Below are 22814 nucleotides of genomic sequence, written 5' to 3'. Positions count from 1 at the left end.
CGATAATTTCGTCATCAGATACCTACTTAATGCAAACACGTGTTTACGTGAGTCATAAATTTATTATCGTATACTCCTAAAATATTTTCTAAGAAACAATATAGTGTACTGCACTGTCGGCAAATTGTTAAAGTCCAAATGATCAAGTTATAAAGATTGTAAAATAAAATGTTGCCATGTTCGAGATACAGAGGTCAAATTTAATTTTTCGAGTTATAGAGTGAAAATATGTACCAAAATGGCTTGGAGGGACTCGGTGATTATTTCGACTAACAGAGGGCCGAGATTTCAAGTTACGGAGGTTTTCGGGTTTGAAGGGAAGGGAACAAGACATTTTTTCGAGATTTGGAGGTTTTTGACTTATCGAGGTTCGACTTAACGAGGTGCTACTGTAGCTAATAGCGTGGAATTCTCGATTTATGAATATTCATTTACGAGTAACTGGAATCTCGGAACGGTAAGTATCGATGTATTTATTGCTTTAGATTTTTGATGTATGTGTTCTATTTTGACTTTGATTTTAGTTATTGCAAATTGATAGTAAATTGGATTGAAAATGTTTGTAAATTTTATTCTGATTAATAGCGCACTTATTAATATTTTTTATAATGGAGAATATTAATAATTGTTAATATAAATATTTATTAATGAGAATTTTCTTCACAGACGCCTTGGAGTCGTATAAAGAAACATTTGATTAGTTCACTGAATCATCTAAAGCGACGCGACGGGAATCGCGGTCGTTTCAATAAACCTAACGCGCTTTCAATTGTGAAATCCTAGATAGCGAGTGTATTGAAGCTTTAATCATTCTGACTACAAAACTAATTATCGAGGCTAGACGAACATCGCCACAAATTCCCTTCTATAGCGTAATCCCTTTAATCTTTGACGGGCAATTCGAATCCCAGCTCAGATAGCACCTGCGCGACGGGTTGAATAGGCATCCGTTAATGAAGCTCAGTTACCTCACATGTTACTGTCAAATTATTCGCGGTTTCATCTAGTGACTAGTCGGCATCGCTTCGTATTCACAGATAATGTAAACTTTACATAATCAAACCTTTGTCGATGTGAGCATATTGTATACATGTAAACATGAATATTCTTTTTATTATTAGTGGTTAATCGCAAAATTTGTTTATGGGTGGTGTTCAAAAAACCATTAAACGAAATTTATTATAAAATTTATTACAAAATTTAGTAGAGTACTTAAATTCATCAGTCATCCATTTATGGCTTTTCTCCAAAATGGAATTCGCGCAGTTCACCTTATAAATATTTACTGGAGCATCCATAACGCGAGCATTGATTTCTTGCGTCGTAAAACAAAAAGGTGTCAAATATTAAGCGGTATAAAGTTGAATAAATCTGTAAATTGAACCCTTTCATATAGTTTTTTCGAAGTCAGTTTCGATTATAAAAATATCATGTTACTGACAAATCCTCACCTCCGCTACCATTTCTCGGTTACTTTTGAGTTTTTGTCGGTCGCCATTCGGTTGGAACGCGTAAAATATTTTTACGAGTATTTGTTCCACAGATTGTTCCATATGTGGATACTGTTCACATTGTACTTGGCAATAAAACTTGAGCTATTTATTTTACTTCACATAACTCGTTTGTTTTATGTGTCCTTAGTACAATTTCTATCCGCGTCTACTGGTTACTTATTTGTGGATTAATTTAATTTACCTAATATAAACAGACGATACCTGATTGTACGAAATTTCACCAAAATATCTAATTGCTATACATAATATGTACTTGTCACTCCTTTACGTCTTTCTTAAGATAGGACATCGTTGAATTTTTTTTTTAAATTGGTAGGTCGTAGGGGTCGTAGGGTATGCAATGCAGTCAGATTAAATCCATACTAGGTACCTAAATTATGAGATCGTTTAAAATTGCAGCATCATTTGAAAATTTTTCACTTTACCATGCATGTTTCCTAAGGTCTATTTAACGTCTATAAGCACCTATTCCATAGGTAATTGGAATCTGTGATTGCACCCATGCAGTACCATTTCATAATGCAGCTTTAGCGTTGCATAATCAGTTATCACTTTCACAACAGGGACTCTCATAGCTACGTTAACTGCAAATTAACATTACATACCCGCGGCGCTTGAAGGCTTTAATAAGAAGTGGTTTGACTATTAGAGGACGTGTAATACGGGCACCGGTTATAGCAAAACCAGATATGTAAAAGTGCTAAGTTTGAAGAAAACTATTCACACTATCGTAAACACTGAGCTTGGCAGATTTTTTAATGAATACGTTGTACTCGATTAACTCGTGCTGGACTACAAAATAGGAATACATAGCAGCTGGTGATTTATGTGATGGTATCTTTAAATAGAATACGATTTTTTACTCTTATTTTATATGTAGGTACAGCACAACATTCAACAAAACATCTAAAAAGGGAATCAAATTGAAGATGACCTAATTGAAGATGACTAATGAGGGTAGGATATTTTTTTAAAACATGCTTTACTAGACAACACTAAGCAAGCGTAACCAGAAATATTTCTAAAAAGCGTCGTTTGCTTTTTATTATATCTATCTGTTATATTTTATATCCAAAAAGGATTTCCAAAAATGTAAATTATAAAAATAGAAAATAACTTTCTTCCAATTATGTAATCCGTATAATGTTATACAGACTATAAATGTCTCCAATACATATTAAAGCACTTAAAAAGCCATAAAATCAAACATAGATACGGCCATCTATAAACATTAAAATATTCCTTGCTTTACTGCTCTCCCATGCTTATACATAGTGCATATCTAAATGCATGACATAAAACTACCAGAAAATAAAGATTTATTAACACCTTATCTCGTTTAATCTTTCCTTAAGACTGAATACAAAGTACACAAGATTACTTTACGAGTAAAACCACATCTTATAATTGGACGAAAGTTAAAAAACAACCACGAGGCAGGGTCACGGTCGGGGATTGAATTCCTATGCAAAATTAAATAAGCGAGTGCTGCGCCGCGTTTAATATTACAACTCTCTTGGGATTATATTTATATTATGATTATGATATTTCATTTGTTCGTACAAATCAAAGGCTTTGTTGTTTATGTTATGTAAATAAGTATCCTGCCTTTTGTTGGCTCTTGTTTGAGATATGTTCGTATGGGTGTGTCCGATTTTCGCTTCAAGGCATCTTGGCATTTCTTATTATTTGATACCAGTTATACTTTATAATATTATTTTAATTATTAGTTAAAAGGAGTGCGAACATCATTTGTAATGTTTGCAAGTTTACATTTTACCTCTCGTGATCGGTATATTTATTTAACTTCGGCTCATATTTAAGTAAATTCTTTCCTACTTCATGAAACTACTTACTTTTGAATTTAAATAAGTGTTTATACAAATAACATTAAGAATATAAAACGAAATCATACTTTCTGCAATCTCTCCAAAAAGACATGAATATCTTACCTTACACTTCATAGCCAACACGAGTTGGTATCTATGCGCAGTAAGGGCGTCCTTATACGACCCTTGGCTGAAGTACGCCGCGCCCAGGTTGCCGTGCGCCCTGCACTCGCCCGCCGTGTCCCCGAGCGACTTGGCCACGGCGAGATCCTGCTGCATGTAGTTGATGGCCGCGTCGAGTTTGCTCAACGCCCAGTGAGCTGATGATAATGCGCTGAACACTGAACCCCTGTGGACATGTTTTATGTTATTACGGCCAAGGATGGACAAGGCATGGATTTTGGAGTTGTTTTTAATGCTGTCTAAACTGTCGAATCTATAAGAATAGGATTTTTGAAACTTTTTGTTTTCAATGCCAATCTAAATAAATATCAACGAAACGTAAGGCAAATTGGCAAGCTTTGTGTAATTTAACTGAGTATCACGTATAGCTATAAAACACGATTGTTTCTAGAGCTAAGGTTAGTAAAACTGAATTCGAAATACGTTTCAACCGCAAGTGTTGATCGAATAATAAAACTTTTGAAATACGAAGATGAATTACTATATAGTTATTCTCGATTCAGCCTAACTGCATCTGAGATCATAAATTTTACTATTTTCGCTTAATAATGTAATAATTGCAGTGCAGACAATCTCCATAGTCATTATTCGTTGGTTGTTCTGTTGATGATAGTGGCTAATAAAACCTATTCCCTGAATTGATGTAACGACTAAGTAACTAGAGGATTAATGGAATTCGCTTGCTCGTGTCAGTTTGATGAGATTATATGAGATTTACGATGCCTATTTACTTATACGTGTAGCGTGTTGTTGTAACGTTATTAAAATATTAAGTGTTGCAAGATATTCGTTCCACTCTTATTTATATAGCTTTCAAAATTCATTTGGTATCGTGTTTCTGTACATTACATAGAATGGGATCAACAACATAACAAAGTAATATCACTACACACGTCACTGCTTTTATTATCCATTATAGATATTCTGTATTACGATACTTCCTTTATAGGCTATCATCAGTCACAAATAATCTCATATCGATAAGGATCAAAAATAAATGTCCGTATTTATACAGTTAAAGAGATTTCTCTCGCTCGAGTACAGAATAAGGTATCGATACGAATTCGATCCATCAAATTGAGATAAGATCATGAAGAGGTGTGGGTTTCGGCGCGATGCGCGAGTTTGACGTCGTCACTTGCCGACACTCGACAGGTAGGGGCCCAAACTACTTCAATTGGAGATGGTATTAAAGGCTTAAAAGGCACAGCATTAAAGATGTGTAGGTATATTTGTGTATGTATGTACATATCATGATTATATTCTTGTGGTAGGTAAACATATATCAATGTAAAAATATCATCATTCAACTATGACTAAAATTTCTCAGTTCTACAAGTTTATGCCAGTAAGTGCCTATTTTATTTATCGTAGTCGTAAATCAGAACATCTTGAATGCAGCGTACTGCTAGTTACAATGCGATAGACGTATTTATGCCCACTGATTATATCTATATTTTTCGGTAGTGAGGTAAACATTAGCTGATCGCAAACTATACCCTCAGTGCACTCGAATCGATATAATTGCATATTGCGTTCGTAAGAGCCATGATTACCCCGGTTAAGGAAATCAACAAAGCCACAGTAACTTTATTAGATCGAGTTTTTATTATTATGATTTTCAGGAATTTATCGGATATACTAGGTAATCATCCACGTATAAGATTCTACAAGGAAATTACCTAGTGTAACTCGCATTATAATGTAGTACCACAGGTCTTAGGCCACATATGAGAGAGATTATATTTATTACGTCGCGCTGGTATGTGTTGGCGGATATTGATTTCAAACTGTTTATAAAATACTGCAATTTCGGTATATAATAACGAATGTATCTTCTTCGTGTTTAAAAGCGGCTACATCCCATCGTGAAATTTCTTTAACCGCAATCGTCTGAGAAAGTATAAATCAAAATGTCGAAATTCCGCCACAGATAAGCATCCGCTAAGTACATATAAATTATTTCACTGTCATGTTGCAAGGGTTCGTTGATTAAAAATAATAATGTACCATTAATGAATGTTGTGTAAGAATCATTTGTCTTCCTCCTATTAGGGCTTCGAAAGGTAGAGTGGTAAGGTGTGAAATTGTTAAGATTAATCTGAAACAGGATATCTCACGGCGAGGGTTCGCTAAATTATAAATTAAATGGTTCTACATAGCGGTCAAGTGATGTGCGAAAGGATTAGGGCTGTGATTTTGATCGATGGCTGCGGTAAATGAAGCTTCGGGTTAATTGTTTTATGTATCGGTGACCACTTGCGGCTTCATAAAAACAAACAATAGGTGAGTATATCGATATTATTTGCTTTATTTTTTTAGCTATAAAGTGTTTTATTAAATTATAAATTTGTAATTGTATTAAACCAACGCCTAACAAATTAGATGACTAGGTACCTAAAGCTTACTATTTTCTGCAAAATACTCGAGATTTAGACAAGTTAAGAAATACCAGGAAATAGCTTAAACATTTTTAAATATTAACATTTCCAATAAACGCACTTTTTGATGTTGTTTTTATGAAAGTGGCAAATGTAACTAACCTTAGTTTTAATGAGCATGATCCGATTCTTAGAGCCGCTTCCAGCACTGTCACTGCTGCTTGATACTGTCCTGCAGCCAGTAATTCTTGACCCACGACCTAAATAAAAAAATATTTTAGTACTGTATTTAATTACCTTAAACAAATAAAAATTAATTGGCTTTATAAGAGATTTTTACAACATGTTTTATGGCATACCCAACGAAATCAAAAAATATTTTTACGTAAATCGGTGCAATAATTTAAGCCGATTAAAAGCTTACTGAAAATGCGTACTCGTTTATTTATAAAATCAATAAAATTTTATGTTTAGTTACCCCATCTTGGATACGCAATCTTGGATGTTTAAGAGTTTTCGTTATCTACAAAATTGCATATACGAGTATCGACGCAATTTATTATTATCCAGTCCACTGCGGGTAAGTACATAAAATATCTCTGAGACTAATATGTTATTAAATATCGCTGTGTCTTTGATCTTCTGTGCGGCGTCATCGTCCATTAGACTCGAAATAATAATGAGGTAACGTACATAAATGCGAATTTGAGTATCATTGTCCAAAGCAAAAAAGCGAGACGGATTTTTAAAGTCCCATTATTTTTTGTCGTATCGTTTCGGAAGCTGACATTTCTCATGAGGCAATAGTGGTTTGAATATTTAGTGAACACCCACGCTGTTTTACGATATATAGAGGAATCACAGCTTCATACTCGAAATCCTCCTCTCAAGAGCATTATACGACTACCGCATAATTGGATCTACGTATTAGCAAGCAGTTTTATGTCCTCCCGTGTAGGTAATTGCATTGAATCACCTGTGGGATGAACGTCTCAACTTTTGTTTTTTACTGGTAATTTTGCTGATATTATACAAAATTGAATTTTAACATAAAGTCACCGTGACCTTAGTGTCACGAACGGACGTGCAAAAAACTGCCGGATAAATAACAAAGGAATGTCGATGGAAAAACATAAAATCTAATATTTAAAACTGAACGATTGCAATAAGTACCTCTTTCAATTTATACACCGACTATATAGACGATAATAAGTAGTTATCTTCTCTATTTCGAAAGAGATAAAAAGTTTACCGCAAAAAGCAAATTAAGAGGCTTTTTTATCGGCGTTGTAGAACTTTGCGTATAAGGATAGTATAAAACAACTGCAAAGTTTACACAGACGTATCCATGTAAGAAATGCTTAGCATTTTATTTTCGTCTTACAATGTTCAGGTGCACGGCTAACCGGGGAAATATTTAGTGAATAGTGAACCATTTCGACCATTCACGTCCCCACAGATCAACTGTCGAGCAGATTGTATGTAAATGCGTGGGGTTCGTATTTATGGCGCTTTGATCACTCAGACCCCATTGTCCAGTCGTTAAATGCACCAAAAAATGTTAAGATGTCCGACAGGCGGTCTGGAATGTATGCAAATAAGTTTGCCGTTTCTTAGTTCTGCTTTATCTGATCTAGAATAGTGTATTGCTTGAAAATTAAACTGTGCATTAAAATAATTAGTACATTCAATTCTGTAGGCTATCTGCCTATCATTAACTCCCAGAGTCCGTTTCTTGACCTAATCTGTTAAGCTTGGCTTGGTCATTTCCGATCGTTTGGCACTATCTCCTCGCATGTATTTATATCTATTACCTCTTTAAGATAAAGGTGAGGCTAACAGGTTCCTTAATAGAAGTTAACATGGATGATATTTGCAAAATCATAGGTATTTATGTATTTTGTAAATAATGAACCGTGTTGAGATATAAATCTCTACGCGAGACTTGCTAATGCTTTTGTTTAGATAGGCTTGACGTGAATAATTATTTGCCTTCCATTGCATCACAGTAAGAAGATTTGCGGAATATATTTATCAGCGGAATAATTTATTGTTTCTAGAACTTTCCAAACTTTTATACAGGTAGGTACCTACTAAAGTCTAAGGCGTAAAATAATATTTTTATATAATGTATAGATAGGTATTATGAAAAATAATAAGTACTTTGAAATGTTTAATTTATTAAATATTAAGGATTTGAGGACACAATTTTAGGACCTTAAAGAAAAGCAATCATATAGAAGCACATGAAGATGCGGTATATTACAAGCGGTAACACAGAAATCAACCTTTTAACAACCACCTTATTTCCGGACGCAAGTAAACACTGACTAAAAAGAAAAACCCTCTCGAGCAAGTATCAGATGTCCTTTGCCCGGGAGACCGGTGACAGTTTAAATAAACTTAAATTCGACGCATCGACAGCGGTCGAGCCCCACGAATGACAATATTTTATACCCCTTTACCGCATACTTATGCCCCATTTTAACGAAAATAACGATGGCATTTCGGTTACTTCACTTTGAATAAAGTTAACATTGGACATGTCGTATGCTGATAATGCATAATATATAACTTGTTATCTTCGAATGTCTTAAATTACTCGATCTTATTCTTTTTGGATGTCGGATTTTTTAAATTAACAACAATGTAACAAGCATACAATTTGGTAAAAGTTTTAAGTGTTTAAAATGTAAGTAGGGATTTATAAGACGTCACCTTGTTTTGGGTAGGTTTGGTATGGTATGCTGTGAAGTAATCTCCCCTGAGTATATATTATTATGTTCTATGAAAGTAATGCGAATTTTTTACGTTATTAAAAATATCAAATAACATCCTAATGTCTATGGATAAAAAATATACTTATTTTTATGTGATCGTTAAAAGTGAATTACTTCTTTGACATCCGATCCCTTAATTATTTATACAATTTTATATGATACGCCCGGGAATTTTTCAAATGCTAAAACAAAAATTTTAACGAGCTTAACAATAGAAGCTTTTAAAAATTATACACCTACCGATATTAAAACAAACGGTGACTGATCCAACTTCATAGCTTCCAACTGCCTGAAGGTAGGTTCTAGTGTGGTCCGTAAAGGCGACTTGAGGGAGGCTTCAACCAGAGCCGCCAGCAGCTGCCGTGACGACGGTTCCACGCCGAGCCCTGAACTGAAGGCGGCCAGAGCTTCGCCATGCCTCCCCAGACATTGGAGAGCCACCCCTAAAGACAGTTTTTGTGTTGTTTCACATGATTGTGTTATTGATAATGATTTGTACTTATTGTATGCCTATGATTGCCATTGGCGCGATTTGCATTATAATTGAGACGGAGAAAATGCAATAATATGTATGTGCTATGGTTAGTTTAGATTGTAAAATAGAGTCGTATTTTTAAATAACATGCAAGGGACATTCATCTATTAATGCATTAAGGTTAGAATTATTCGAGGGCCAGCCGATGTAGTGAGATTCCCTATCATTAAAAATCTGTTCGTCACGATTAGATGGTAAAATATGTTATCATATTCATGTACGTATATTTCGACACAACTATCGGAATGCTGGTCATTATACTTATCTAGATAATGAATTGGAATGGTTTAAAATTTAATTTAAAAACCATTGGCGATACATAATAAATAGGAAGTATTTCAACACCCCGTGGCATTAACCTATCTTGAATCATTATTCGTTTGTGATATCGAATAGATGTTTTTCAATATTTTAGAAAGTTACTTACATCAATTTACTAGATAGGAACATCTTACATCTCTCTGGTTCAGTTTAATATAAGTTAATGTCAATATTCTAAGATCTGATAGTGGATAACACCTATAAATAGACCTGCATTTGTTTTAACTGTAACAGTAGGAAATATTGTGAAGACTAACAATCTCGTTAATCATTAAAAGCTATTTCTTAATTATTTATTTAACCACTTCAGTGTAATTGTAGTCTAATGCTTTACTTTAGTGGCTAGTGCATTTTAATGACGAAGCAGTTGTTTGATGACGAATTTTCTCGCGTAAACTCAGATATTATTGTTTATTTTAATGAATTTAATATGCGTTTGAAAATAAATTTAAAATTAAAATGTAATAAGTTCTAAACATAGCCTACGCAATGTTAATTTACACCATATACATACATTATATACCACAATAGTAAAATATCAATAGCATAACTGAACATTCTGTTGCTGAAATCAGTATTAGTGTCCAGAAATAACCAATGTATTGTTGAAAACTTACCCTGTCTATAATAGGCTTTCGGCCAATTGGGACAGAGTTCTCTCGCTCGAGTGGCATCTTGTAGAGCTGCTGCAAATTGACCCTGCTTTAGTCTTGCTGCTGACCTATGGAGAATAATTAAGGTTTTAATGCCTAATATATTATCGTCGTGTAAATCGGCGTGTAAACAGAATATAAGTGTAAGTTATACAAATAATGTATATGAATGTTTGGAGTTCTTACAATTTCATTTCTCCATTCATTTTGATTAAATCATTAATCAACTACCTACTAAAATAACATTTCATATCAATTTTCCGCACAAAGTTCAAAGTCTTATTAAAAATGCATTAGTAAAAATAATTTACCTATTACTGTACAATATATGATTAGCGGGATCCAAAGTCAAGGCGTCTGTGTACAAAGCAACTGCCGTAGAGAAGTCGCCAGCCTGACACGCTGCATTCGACGCTCTGACCTTTTCTACAAACAGCGCCCTGGATGCAGCACCCAGGGATGCGGAGCCTGTTGGCTCGACCTGCATACGAAATTAACATTTAAGTTTATTAGGGTAGAGATATTATTTCCTTGGACGTGTTTCGATGTGATGTTCGCGATTGTTTGTAGGTACTCCACTTTTTAATTCAAATTCGTATTAACCCATTGAGCCCCAAGCGGCCCGATCGGTCCCAGACACAATAGATTTTTTATTGTGTCTGTGGTTCCGGGGCCTGAGTTACTACAACGTTTTAAATTCTAAGATTTTTTAAAGAAAAATGTTTAGGAAAACTATCTACGCCAATGGGTCAGTCATACGCACAATAACTCCGTTTTATCGCGATAGAATAGGCATTTGGAAAGTAAATGAATGAGCGTGAAGCATTACATGTAAACACGACTTTCCTTTTATAATTGAATATTAATATCGATAATTGACATATTAGCATACGAATCGTACCAAGGTTTTATAAGTCGTTGTTTAATAAATAAATCAAATCCAAAATCAATGCGTCTTATTCATATCTTGTTCTTTAATTGGAAGGGACTTTAATAGTCTCGTTGATTTATTGTATTCCAGTTTGAGTCGGAACTCGGAATTGCCGACGAAAGTAACGTTATATTTATTATTTATGTTTTGTAAATATGTTTTATGCGATCAAGTATAATAGCGATTGAAGTTTGGTCGGGTCGCGTGAAGTCAGTGAAAACGTTGATGAAATATAGCTTTAGTTTCAAGACGACTAGATTCTCATGCTCTCAATGTTTAAAGGCTATTACATACTTGGTTCATCTAAGCTTGGTTTTTAATATCATTTTAGTAGTTGTGACTGATTATGGTTTGGAATTTTTCTCAGAGAATCTAGATTTTTTACAAATATATTTTATTTGATTATATCTCCATGACACGATACAAAACTAGTTTCGCGGAATACCTACGCATAATAAACAACCACAAATATCAATTCCTAATTCATAAGCACACGATCACGTAAAATAATAAAATATGAAATACAACATGTTACCAAGAAAGTTTATAGTATCGCATAACAAACACAATAAAATGATAAGTGTCTACGATAAGTGTGAAAGGGCTTCACGGGGTTTTTATTAATAAGGCAATAAAAACACAATGTCAACTCGCTACCGAATGCCAGCGTTCCTGAGCCGTCAAAGAATAAGACATTAAAATTAGTATTTTTTTTACGTTGGTTTGGAACAAGGTTTGGAAAAAGGGTTGGCATGTGAATCGTTTTTGAATAAGGAGAAGATAGTAAATTTAATATAAATAATGTTAATACTTAATAGAATTGCAGGAAACAAATTTTCGCGATTGATTTATCAATTTTAGCTCATCACACCTAAAACAATTATTTATTATGTCTTATATTTTTTTTAATGTAAGTAGCAAAACATAATGATATTATATTAACATGACGAAATGGACCATTTAACTCATAATTTTTTTTTAAATGATGCAGATGTTTTAGTTCTTTTCATGCTTAAATATAAGAACTGTTAGAAATTCAACATCAAGTGTTTGACTTGAACAAGTGTCGACAGGCTTATCAGCGTACAAAGGCCTTTGTTCAGTTTTTTGGTCTAGGAAACCCTTCTTTAGATATGCCTCGGAGGGGCTCACCACCTGTGCTATCTATCCGAGCGCATCGGAAGCTATATTTTTTTTCTCACGACCTGCATTCTCAAGCCTTTACCACAGACTATGTAATGGTTACTCGCTGACTGTGAAGTTATAAGCAAAGAGGTTATTGTTTCGTATGAATATTTGGTGTAAGGAAATATGATACATACAAGGTAATTAATATTAAGTAGTAGGTGTGCCTTCACACTTCACACGTCTTCGATGAATATGAAACGATATACAATTTCAAAAGTTAAGTATAAAATTATTAGAAAAGGTGTAACTTGTAAGTATTATACTTCTTATTCTTAACTGTTTTTTTTTTGTAAAACAAATTTTAGGTTTTTTTTTAATGTAACTTAAATGTAGTAAACATATAATATGTTTCTTTATTGTAAGTAAAAATAAAATCTTTTGATACCTTCATAATTGAGCCAACCATAAGTCACGCAGTCGAAAGGAACGCACGTCAAATCTTATAAAGTATTCAACATTTTCACATGAATTTATCGGCATGTGGTTAAAACGTAAGCCAATAATATATTAAGGTCCCGAGTTCATTACGAGAACGTTTATCAGTATCCCGTACCGTACAGCACAGAATCTTGTAATGACGTCAATTGTTTCGGCCATCTTGAAAAATGAGCGTTGTAATCGAGCCTTATTCGCTTTATTAAAATTTCGTTTAAGCAGGCGCCTGATAACCGAGACGGACGTATTGGGTAATTATTTTTTCTCAACGATCCTCCATTCATGTGAAATTTGAAGTCAGCCCGCCCTGCGATACTTATTAAATAATAAATTGGGAGTCAAACCTTCAACGTAGTATCATCTTATCGCGAATCTTTAATTGTTGCAAATAACACTTGTGTATTTTTTCGAAACGTCTGGGAAGAATTATCAAGTTTAAAAAAAGAAATGAATTGAAGCAACTTGAAAGTGTGTACCGATATTTTAATTAATTTTTAACCTTTTTGAAATGATCAATTAGTCTATTCCATAGAGTACCATAGAGTACCTACAAAATATGTTATTGTTTTGTTCCCTAAGATTTTGGTTTATATTATTTTACATCGTCGGTCGTATTATAAATCAATACAGTTAATAATTTAATTTTCGAAATCATCAAATCGTAATGAAATTGTTACATTGTTAACAACTTGGATATTGTATAAGACGATAACAATGTTAAATAAACGTACAAAAGCAGTTTTATCCCTAAACCACACCAAAACAAAACAAGATAAAAGCAATCACGTTGGCATCCAAATCTGGGCAGGTAAGGGCCGTGACTTAAAATAAAGAAAAAAATATCGTCGTCGGCCACCTTTGTCTATTTTTTTCCGCCTATTTTCTTATTGTACCTCGGGATAATTACTGTTCTATCTGTCGAGTATAAAACAATTAAGGTGGGTTTTGTATAAATTGTTTTGTTCTCTAAATTGCTATATTTGGCATTTGTTTCCCAAAGGGGCAACAAGTTGCTACAGATGATGTTGCATTTTTAACGCGACTTCCGCGCACATGCTTTTATCGCCTGAAGCCGGCCGTCCCATCACCGATCACGATTACAATTCTGGTAATAAGTTATCCGTCTAAATAAAGGATGTATTCCAGATAGTGGTTTTCATTTAAATTTAACCACATTTCACATTTCACCGGCTATTGTAACGAAGGAAGTCGCGCACGAATGTTGAGAATTCCAAACATTCTCTGACAATTACCGATTCGTGAGTGACCCCTTACCCCCCTAAAGCACTTGAATTAATGCCTTGGGGAAGCGACCTGTGACATGTGTTCCCAGATATTCAATATTGAATCATATAACTTACTGAATCATTAAAAACTTAGGTTTACATTATTATTTCGTTTTAATATTCAAACCACCGTCCTGTTAAACTCTTAATATTATTTAGTTCACCATTATACTATTTAGATAGAACTCAATAAATACAAAGACTTCCCCATTAAGTACAGGTTTAGTGCAATTTTCTTCCATTGTTCTCTATTTTAGGTAAATGAAATAGCTATCGAATAACACAAAGAATGGTACTGCAAATTATGGTTTCGCCATCTGCGTTAGTTCTATACGCATCAGCGTGATATCCAGGAGAAAATTACTTTCATATCATAGTTTTTGTTCCGGCACGCGTACGGCGCGAGTGGAATGCGCTCGTGACGATCGGTTTCGCGCGCAATCATCCTACGCCATGTTGTTTTTGCTGTCAAAATGACAGCCCTAAGGCCTATTGGTCAATGGCCGAAGAACTACCGCATTTTTCTATGTTGTTAAGATAATTTTGATCACGCCAATTTATACGAATGATAATGACATTTAATATTTTTAAATCAAGCATCATGCAATGTCGAAGAAGCTTATTAACTCACTACTTTAGCTAATAATTTTAAACATACCTACTCTTTTGCGAACCAACAGTTTGGGCGTGCCAGACATGTAGGAATTATATAGTAAGCCAGTGTTACATTGCAGCCATAGCTTAAATCCTTAAGAGAATAAATTGATGTCTATGGACCGCGAAGGTTCTTAATTTAATGGTCAAGCGGCCACGTCGTGCATGAATACGAAATAAAAGAATGCAAAGCGAAATTGCAAATTACATTATACCAATCGATTTAGAACGGATATTTATCGCGTAAATCATCAATTAAACTTGATACATGTTTTTAAGAAAAGATTAACACATACGTTCAATAATGTGATACTGCATCTATCCATACTAATATTATAAATGCGAAAGTAACTCTGTCTGTCTGTCTGTTACTCAATCACGCCTAAACTACTGAACCAATTTGCATGAAATTTGATATGGAAATATTTTGATACCCGAGAAAGGACATAGGCTACCTTTTATTGCGAAATATGTACCACGGGCGAAGCCGGGGCGGACCTCTAGTACTCTATAAGTCTAGAGGAATCGACTATCGAATATGAATATTATCGTGATATTATTTATGGGCAACCCAATTTTTGTACAATTTATAAAAATAGGTGCATTTTATCGATAATTATAATGTGAAAAATATTTTATTGAATTGTCTATCGACAGAAATCGAGCCTTCGCGCGCACGTTTAATGCTATGGAAAAGATAATAGAATTAAATCAAGACTAAACCTGTCTTAGCTATAGAAGAAAAGTTAATCATCTAGATAATAATGATACTTATGACATCCTCTCCACATACTCTATGCTTTAATTTTCTCTACATCAGATATCTAGTCGCTTCACGGGGAAGGAGGCGGGCTGGACCTTAATTACTTATTACACGCGAAAGAATGTGGTATAGCGCTACGGTACGCTTCTGGAGTAACATGAAGACCAAATTAAATGCATCTTGTTCCATTTCATACTATATAATCGATTACTCAAGCCATAAAACACCTTATTATCCCTAGATAAGACTCATTGTAAAACATCCTTTTTGAGAGTTCACATCTGTAGGCCGCGTAAGTCGTTTTAATTTTTTGATTGCAACATGTAATTTGCAATACTCACGTATACCAATTGCTTGAAATTACTCAAGTGTAATTTATAAGGCACCGTGAAAACATTCTTTGTTGTGGAATAAAGTATTTTCAATGAAATATATTTTCATGTTTGTACGTATAGTTAGCTACTTTGAAGGAATATGCCGAATAAATTATGCCGAGTATTTTATTCTGAGGATTGCACTTATTTCCATATTCAGTAGGTATACTTTTTTTCGATATATGAAAATATTAAATAATTTGTAAAAAAAATTAGATACATAAAATACAATGTTTCGCTATGAAGCGCACTGTTGACTCGATCATAAAATTACTAAGTAGCTCAGACAAAAACAATAAATTAAAATTTACCACGGCTCAATTTCAGAACAGGAATATCCGTCATATTTGTCACCTGAGTTACCTAAGTACCTAAACCTTGTAGCTTTATTGTGTGTAGACGACACACAAATTGAGTGTAAACTAACAATTTTATTGTTACCTGCAGTACCTTAACCTGTACAATACTTGATGATTGGTCGATAATTAATAATTATCGAGTTCTATCTGACTGTAGCTATCTCTGATTCCGAATCTGGTAATGATTTTCAAAAATACTCAGAAGTTAATAGATAAAAATATCATAGAGCCAATAAAATAATTGCATTCTTAATGTAAGGTACATTAAGAATATACGTTATTACATCCAAGATTCATCAGTATTCAATGCAAGTTGTTGCTATTTGCATTCAGCAGACAGACTTCAGCTTCTGCAGTTTTTGTTTAAATATATTCTATAGTATACCTACCTATTAGTATATTATGTAACTTACCCCCTTCAAAAACATTATACACCGTTCAGCATTATGATTCGGTCAATATCAACATCTCTCTTCGATTTAAATGTCTTTAATTCTAGCTTAAATATCAAAATCGTAATTTAAAAGGTTTTATAAACAGAGCTGGTCATGGATCGGGGGCTTTGTCGGCACGTACGCTTAGACCGCATTTACCACAGAAAGTATCGGAGGCGACGACCAGTAGGTCTACCATGAGTTTACGCACACGATACTCGCTAGCGATTGTAGTAAGCGGTTTGTATGAAATTTTGTACAGCGCCCCCTAGTGTGCCGTATTAGAACTAAAAAGCATACCATGAGGTGCATTATAGTATACTACAGTAGATAACGTATAGTAAACTATACTACACTCGCTGTAGTAACCATACAATTTTTGCACCATGAGTTCTAATTTTGACATATGTCATAGTTTATAACTATTCGATGATAGATACGTCATTCACGGAAAATAATCTCGTGAACTATTCACGTTTACTATTGTAGTTACGTCAGACGATTTAACTATGTCAACTCATGGTAGGGGTACAGACCTTGTTTTTAGTGCAATTCTTGCGGCTGCCGTAACATTAAAATATGGGCGCTCTTCCTGGGACGTTCGATTACAGTGAATTTAAAATGGTCTATTTAATACTTTTGTGTTATAACATCTGTACATATTTTAGGATGCAATAATGAAAGCTAAATGTAGCCATTTTTAAGACAATAATTGTCTGAGTAAATAATGAAAACCTCACTGTGATCTTTTAGCTATTTCTAATTAGACAGGTACCTATCATAAGGAATGGCAAAAAATACATTTAACCAACACCTGCAACATTGATTACAAATCAAGCAATTATGGAATTATTTAACATAAATATAATTGATAAATCCTCTATAATTAATTTACAGCTACTTCGATTTATAAAAGTCATATTCCCGAAGCAGTTACGCAAGCAAGTATGTAATTATGAGAAAATCCTGAACACATAGGTATTTAACACCGCTACTCGCAGACAGACCAATTTACAATGATTTCCACTTGGCCTGTTCCTTTATTAGATCTCTTATTTACCTGACAGTCAACATAATTCTAAGATAATTGTTGCATGTTGTACGTCTATGTATTATTTAGAAATTATCTTTTGCAACTGTTAAATGTTTCTAGAAAGATTAGTTCTAGCAATAATTGAAAAGGAGATACTTATATACTGGGTAGGTTAGGTAGGTACTTAATTACTGATATGCCTATATAGTATATACCCATTGCCTACACATGCCTTAAAAATAACTTCTAACTTTTGACCATTGTAAGAAGAGTTCAAAAGTAGTTTCAAATCAAATTTAATACTGCGAGGATGTTATATCCTAAACTACATACCAAATAAGTGTATACAATAAGTCGAATCACAGGTTTTACAAATAGTATTTCGCTATTTAAAGATTCTACAACATTCCTCGATGGAAATTTTAACTCGAATACGAAATCTTTTATTTAAGTGCAACTATATCGTCTGCGCTACACGTATGACGCACCCAACATACAGCAGCCGAGGAACTGGTTTCCCAACTGCTAATTTTTATCCAGACGTCTCGTCAACCTCTGAAATATGGCGTATTGTACGCTGTATGAGCTTAACAATCACTGTTGCAACTGCACACTTCAGCCCGACCATTACTATTCTCAGCCGAAGTATAAATAAATACTGAGGAGCTACGTATCCTTTCCGATTATATGGTAGGATTGTTTTACGTGACATAAAACTTAACTTAGGTTAGACTGTAAGTGCCTGCAGAATGTATTCTTCAACCTTTGCAACTAAGTTGATAATGATGACACTGGGACAGCAAAATTACAGAGCATTATTAGTTATATGTCCGAATCTGTTATTTCGTCTGGTTCAAAATCGTGAGTATAACAAACAATTATTGCACAATAGTTACACATTTTATTCTTCATGATGCTTTTTCGATTACGTTTACAAAATTAAAGTAAAATAAATATATTTAAATCGGTAATAGGTAAGAAATAGATTCAGTCCGATTGTAATCGGTAATACGTAACGGGCTCTAGGTACTCACTATTTACCTATGTATTCACTTTCTCCTATCTTCAGTTGTCATTTTCTCATGAATCGAATGAACTGATCTGTATACAATCGACGTGTTTACAATTATTACGTGTCTGCCATTGCCCCGTTTCAAACAGAAACAACAGCGCATTGATTGCGTGTGACTATTACCTAGTCACATGCATCCACGCTTGTCAGACATTCTTGCTTTCGACGGCCTTTATGTGGGCGAAATTTTATCGCTCACACTCATTTTAGTAATACAAAGAGTTGAAAAATATGCACGAGTCGTATCTTGTGTGGAATAGGGAGCATGCTTTGTGCTTTAGAAACGACTGCGCATATTTTCGTATTATTTATAGCTGCTATTTCCGTAGTGTTTGTGAAACAAATCTGCTTTAACGCTTTTGATATGTGCACTATTGAAGTCAATAAAAAAGATATGGATGTCTTTTATATCACTTTTAAATCGAATAGCATTAGGTACATATTTCAATGAACAACAAATATTGTTGGAAAGTTTTTGCTCCTCTTACGTAAACTAAGATGACTACAATATTCCGATATTGGTTTTTTCATATATTATGCCACTTGAAAATTAATCCTCAGAGTTTTGCCAGGATATGGCATCTCATAAGGCAGTTAATACTTGATGATTGCATTTTTATTGTTTGTCACTCTGGCAACGGCTATTCTTTAAGATCTTTACATGGAAACAAAGTTACAGAATATGTTAACAGCGGTCGAACAATGCATCTACAATCAACATGTGTTGCAGCCGCCTACTCCGACCCCCACATCTACACTTCAACACAATTTGAATTAGGTACATGACTTGGCCGTGTCATTGTGAAGTAAGAGTTTTAAGAGCTTTTATTTTCGACTTTATGTCTATAGCCATAAGGGTGCGAAATAGATAATTTACAGCAATCTTTTAAGCATTAAAATTTCGTACCCGAGCGTGGATATCAATAATATTATAAAGAAATTCAATAAATGGTTTCTCAGCAGCCTTTCAATTGCTTCAATATTGTCATTAAACTAAAAAATACTTGGCAATCTCAAGTGAGACTACATGAACCTAAGAATGTTGTAAGGTAGAAAGAGTAATTTATTTTAATGGTTTCTCTGAAGAAATTAAAATAGCGAAGAAAACATGCAAGTTATTGCAAAACATTAATCATGGCAGTAACATTATTGTCGCGTGCTTGGCGGTATATAAATGTGGTGTGCTATACTAAGAATGCCTTTTCAAGTCCACAGTGGCATGTAACATGGACCGTAGCTAATACGAACTAGTCAACACCATTAGTCTTAGAGTACAAAATACAAATATACTTAGTAACAATATCCTTTAGTGGAGCATAATAACGGTGAAGCCGTTCCACAGTTTACCTTATTTATGGGAAAGTAATTAGGCTTCTAATGGAGATTAGAGTATGAAACACGCTTTTACGCAGCTCATAGATTAAAATATCTGGTACTAGAGTCTAGAATGTTAAGTATAAAGCAAATACACAGGAGTTATGTATTTTTACTGAAATTTATTGATATCGTCTTAAAAAGCTTTTAAAATATTACTTCCGCCATCCAAGAACTTTTATCAATAAAAATTGATTTCTAATTATCTACTTACTTAGTTACATCTAATTTTATTTATGTGAATAATAATTTATAAGTACCTCTGAAAAGTCGCGCTGCGACATGTTTCTTCAGCTACATTATTTTCTTTGTATCTGAAAAAGAAAATTAATATTAGAGACAAAATTATAATTCACACAATTTTTAAACGGAAGCGATTGATAATATCAATTGTTCAATAGCCACTACGTGTTTCCACTTTCCATGGCATGGGTATTTAGCATTTGTTTCTATTTATCATGCAGGAATAAGTCAAACTTTGGTTTTTAGTTTCTACCTTCGCCATTAACTAATCAAAGGATGTTGCACGATGGCACCGGTTTATCGAAATATACTCAAATAATTTGGAAAATCCAAAAGTGCACGCCTCATAATTTTTTTTAAATAAATATTTATTAATTATTATTTTTGTTTATTTAATAACAATTAAACCACATCGAATCAGACCCTGAAAAATGAAAGGGTTCTATTCCTGAGCATACTCAAGCGTAAGAGAAAAAAAAAGACTCGATTAGTAAAGTATTTCGGTCGCTATCGTGTTAACAAGAAAAAGGATCCGCACATACAGACACACGGACGTCCAAGACAGAACTTTTTTAAACTGTTTTTTAACTAGTTTAAATAACAAAAATGACATCAAAAATATCATGAACGTTAAAAATAGTGTTTTTTCTTAATATGTGTGTGTATGTATTATCATACAAGTGCAATGTATGATACATAAAGACATTTTAAGTTTGAAAAATCAGATGTTTTGCGCGAAGTGACAGTAGTACCCACCTCAACGCTTCGCTTATGAGGCGTGCAATATGAAAACATAATCTATTAAGTGAAGCTGTTGGTATTATTACAAGATTGCGCGTCACACCTGACACAGGCCAAGCGTTTTGACCCGACGCGACGCATGTTTCATAGACTATTTTGCAAAACACGAACCTTATACTGGTAATATTGCGAAATTTGTATGTTTAGCATAGTGTTGCATGTAATGCAATAAACATAATTTTAGTGTTGGGAGCGTATGCCATAGGTATTTCAAATTCACAAAATACTACCTATCATAGTATAAAGTCTTCTCTGTTTACATTTAAATATTTATATACAATTTAATTAGACATGAAAATTTTATTATACATATATGTATGTCTCTTTTTAAATTTTATGTAATAAAATAAAAAGAGACAAAAATTTAAAGTTGTCTATTTTTTATAACAAAATAAAGGTTAGATATAATAATTATTATGATGCAAAATTGGTGAAACGTAAAAAAATACGTTCAATGTACGAGCCTTACGACTTACGAGCTTACATTTAGAAATATTAATGATGACCGTTTTGATTACGCAATTAGCTGATGATTTATTACTATCAAATTACTATGTGCACGTTCACAGACACACAGACAGACAAAAAGTCTTAATAAAAATCCCAGTAAGCAAAATAACTTGTTTGATAAAACGTTCATATTTCCTGCTCTGCTGATTACATCTCCCTGACGATGGCTTCCGTCAAACTTGGCAATTCTAATAAATTAACCGACGGTAACAGCTAAACACAGGATTTTTATAATCGAAGCCTAATCAATATATAATTTAAGTACTATTAGTTTTAGATTCGAATGAAGAATCAATGATCTATGAATAAATTACGACTTTTGACGTCAATGCTATAAAGTCCTACTGTGCTTAGGCCTATTTGAATTTTATAAATCTTACGAACAAGCTTTAAATGTCTTAATTAATTAGCTTCTAGTTGTTTTTTTTTAAATTCAAGTACATTTACATATTTGATACGATGATAATAGGTCAATTATAATTTCTATGAAATAAAAATACAGAAGTAGGTGTAAAAACATCATCCGGTGAATGGTTAGATTTGTCGGCATAATATGTCCGCACTCCGCAGTGATTTAACTACATTTCCTTTACTTATTTACTAAATCAATTAACATAGGAAATACATATGGCATATAATATACTTCGAGCTTGAGAGTGGTACCTATAAGTAATTATACATTAAAATATGAATGTCTATTGTAATATTATGTGCTTTGGAAAAATATTTATAAATCAGTAAACAATTTTCTGCGAATGAAAAGTAAGATATATATTAATGCAATATTTTAAATAATAATTTACAACTAAATTTTAATTTAATGTTCAGTTTGTACCTTTTACGTGATGTAATTTCGTCAGAAATAACTCCGAAGCCATAAAATATTATGTGCCATAAAAATATTAATAAACAGTGCTAAATTTAAAATAACACAAAACATAATTCTTGTCGTTAAACTGTCTTTATATTAATTATGGTAATATTTTCCACGTCTTATAATTGCTTGTAGAAACCATTTGTTCAAGACATGGTGAATATGTTTATTACGAGCTTTTTCGTTTCATACTGTTGCATATACCTAAGTATGTATATGTATATTAACTAAGTATGTATATGTATTAAATAGGTTAATATGCGAATAATAAATACCGCAATAGTATG

The 22814-nt window shown here is 33.5% G+C and overlaps 1 protein-coding gene across 3 annotated transcripts in view; it reads right to left on the bottom strand.

Moving 5' to 3' along the window:
- Positions 1-22814, bottom strand: part of LOC149478865 (uncharacterized) — a 49600-nt gene that overhangs the window by 21780 nt on the left and 5006 nt on the right. For all 3 annotated transcript variants that reach the window (XM_089708516.1, XM_089708514.1, XM_089708517.1), the window contains exons 2-7: positions 20360-20413; positions 10508-10677; positions 10161-10264; positions 8928-9130; positions 6070-6167; positions 3467-3692 (exon numbers count right to left, since the gene is read on the bottom strand). In XM_089708516.1, coding sequence (XP_089564642.1) covers positions 3467-3692; positions 6070-6167; positions 8928-9130; positions 10161-10264; positions 10508-10677; positions 20360-20383 — 825 coding nt within the window. In that variant the 5' untranslated portion in view covers positions 20384-20413. The remainder of the gene's footprint in view (positions 1-3466; positions 3693-6069; positions 6168-8927; positions 9131-10160; positions 10265-10507; positions 10678-20359; positions 20414-22814) is intronic.

This window comes from Colias philodice, chromosome 21, assembly GCF_061535455.1.
Source record: "Colias philodice isolate Cphi_HAF_F1 chromosome 21, ilColPhil1 Martin Lab GWU primary, whole genome shotgun sequence".
NCBI lineage: Eukaryota > Metazoa > Arthropoda > Insecta > Lepidoptera > Pieridae > Colias > Colias philodice.
The sequence above is the reverse complement of the archived record's forward strand: the minus strand, read 5'-3'. Positions and strand labels throughout refer to the sequence as shown.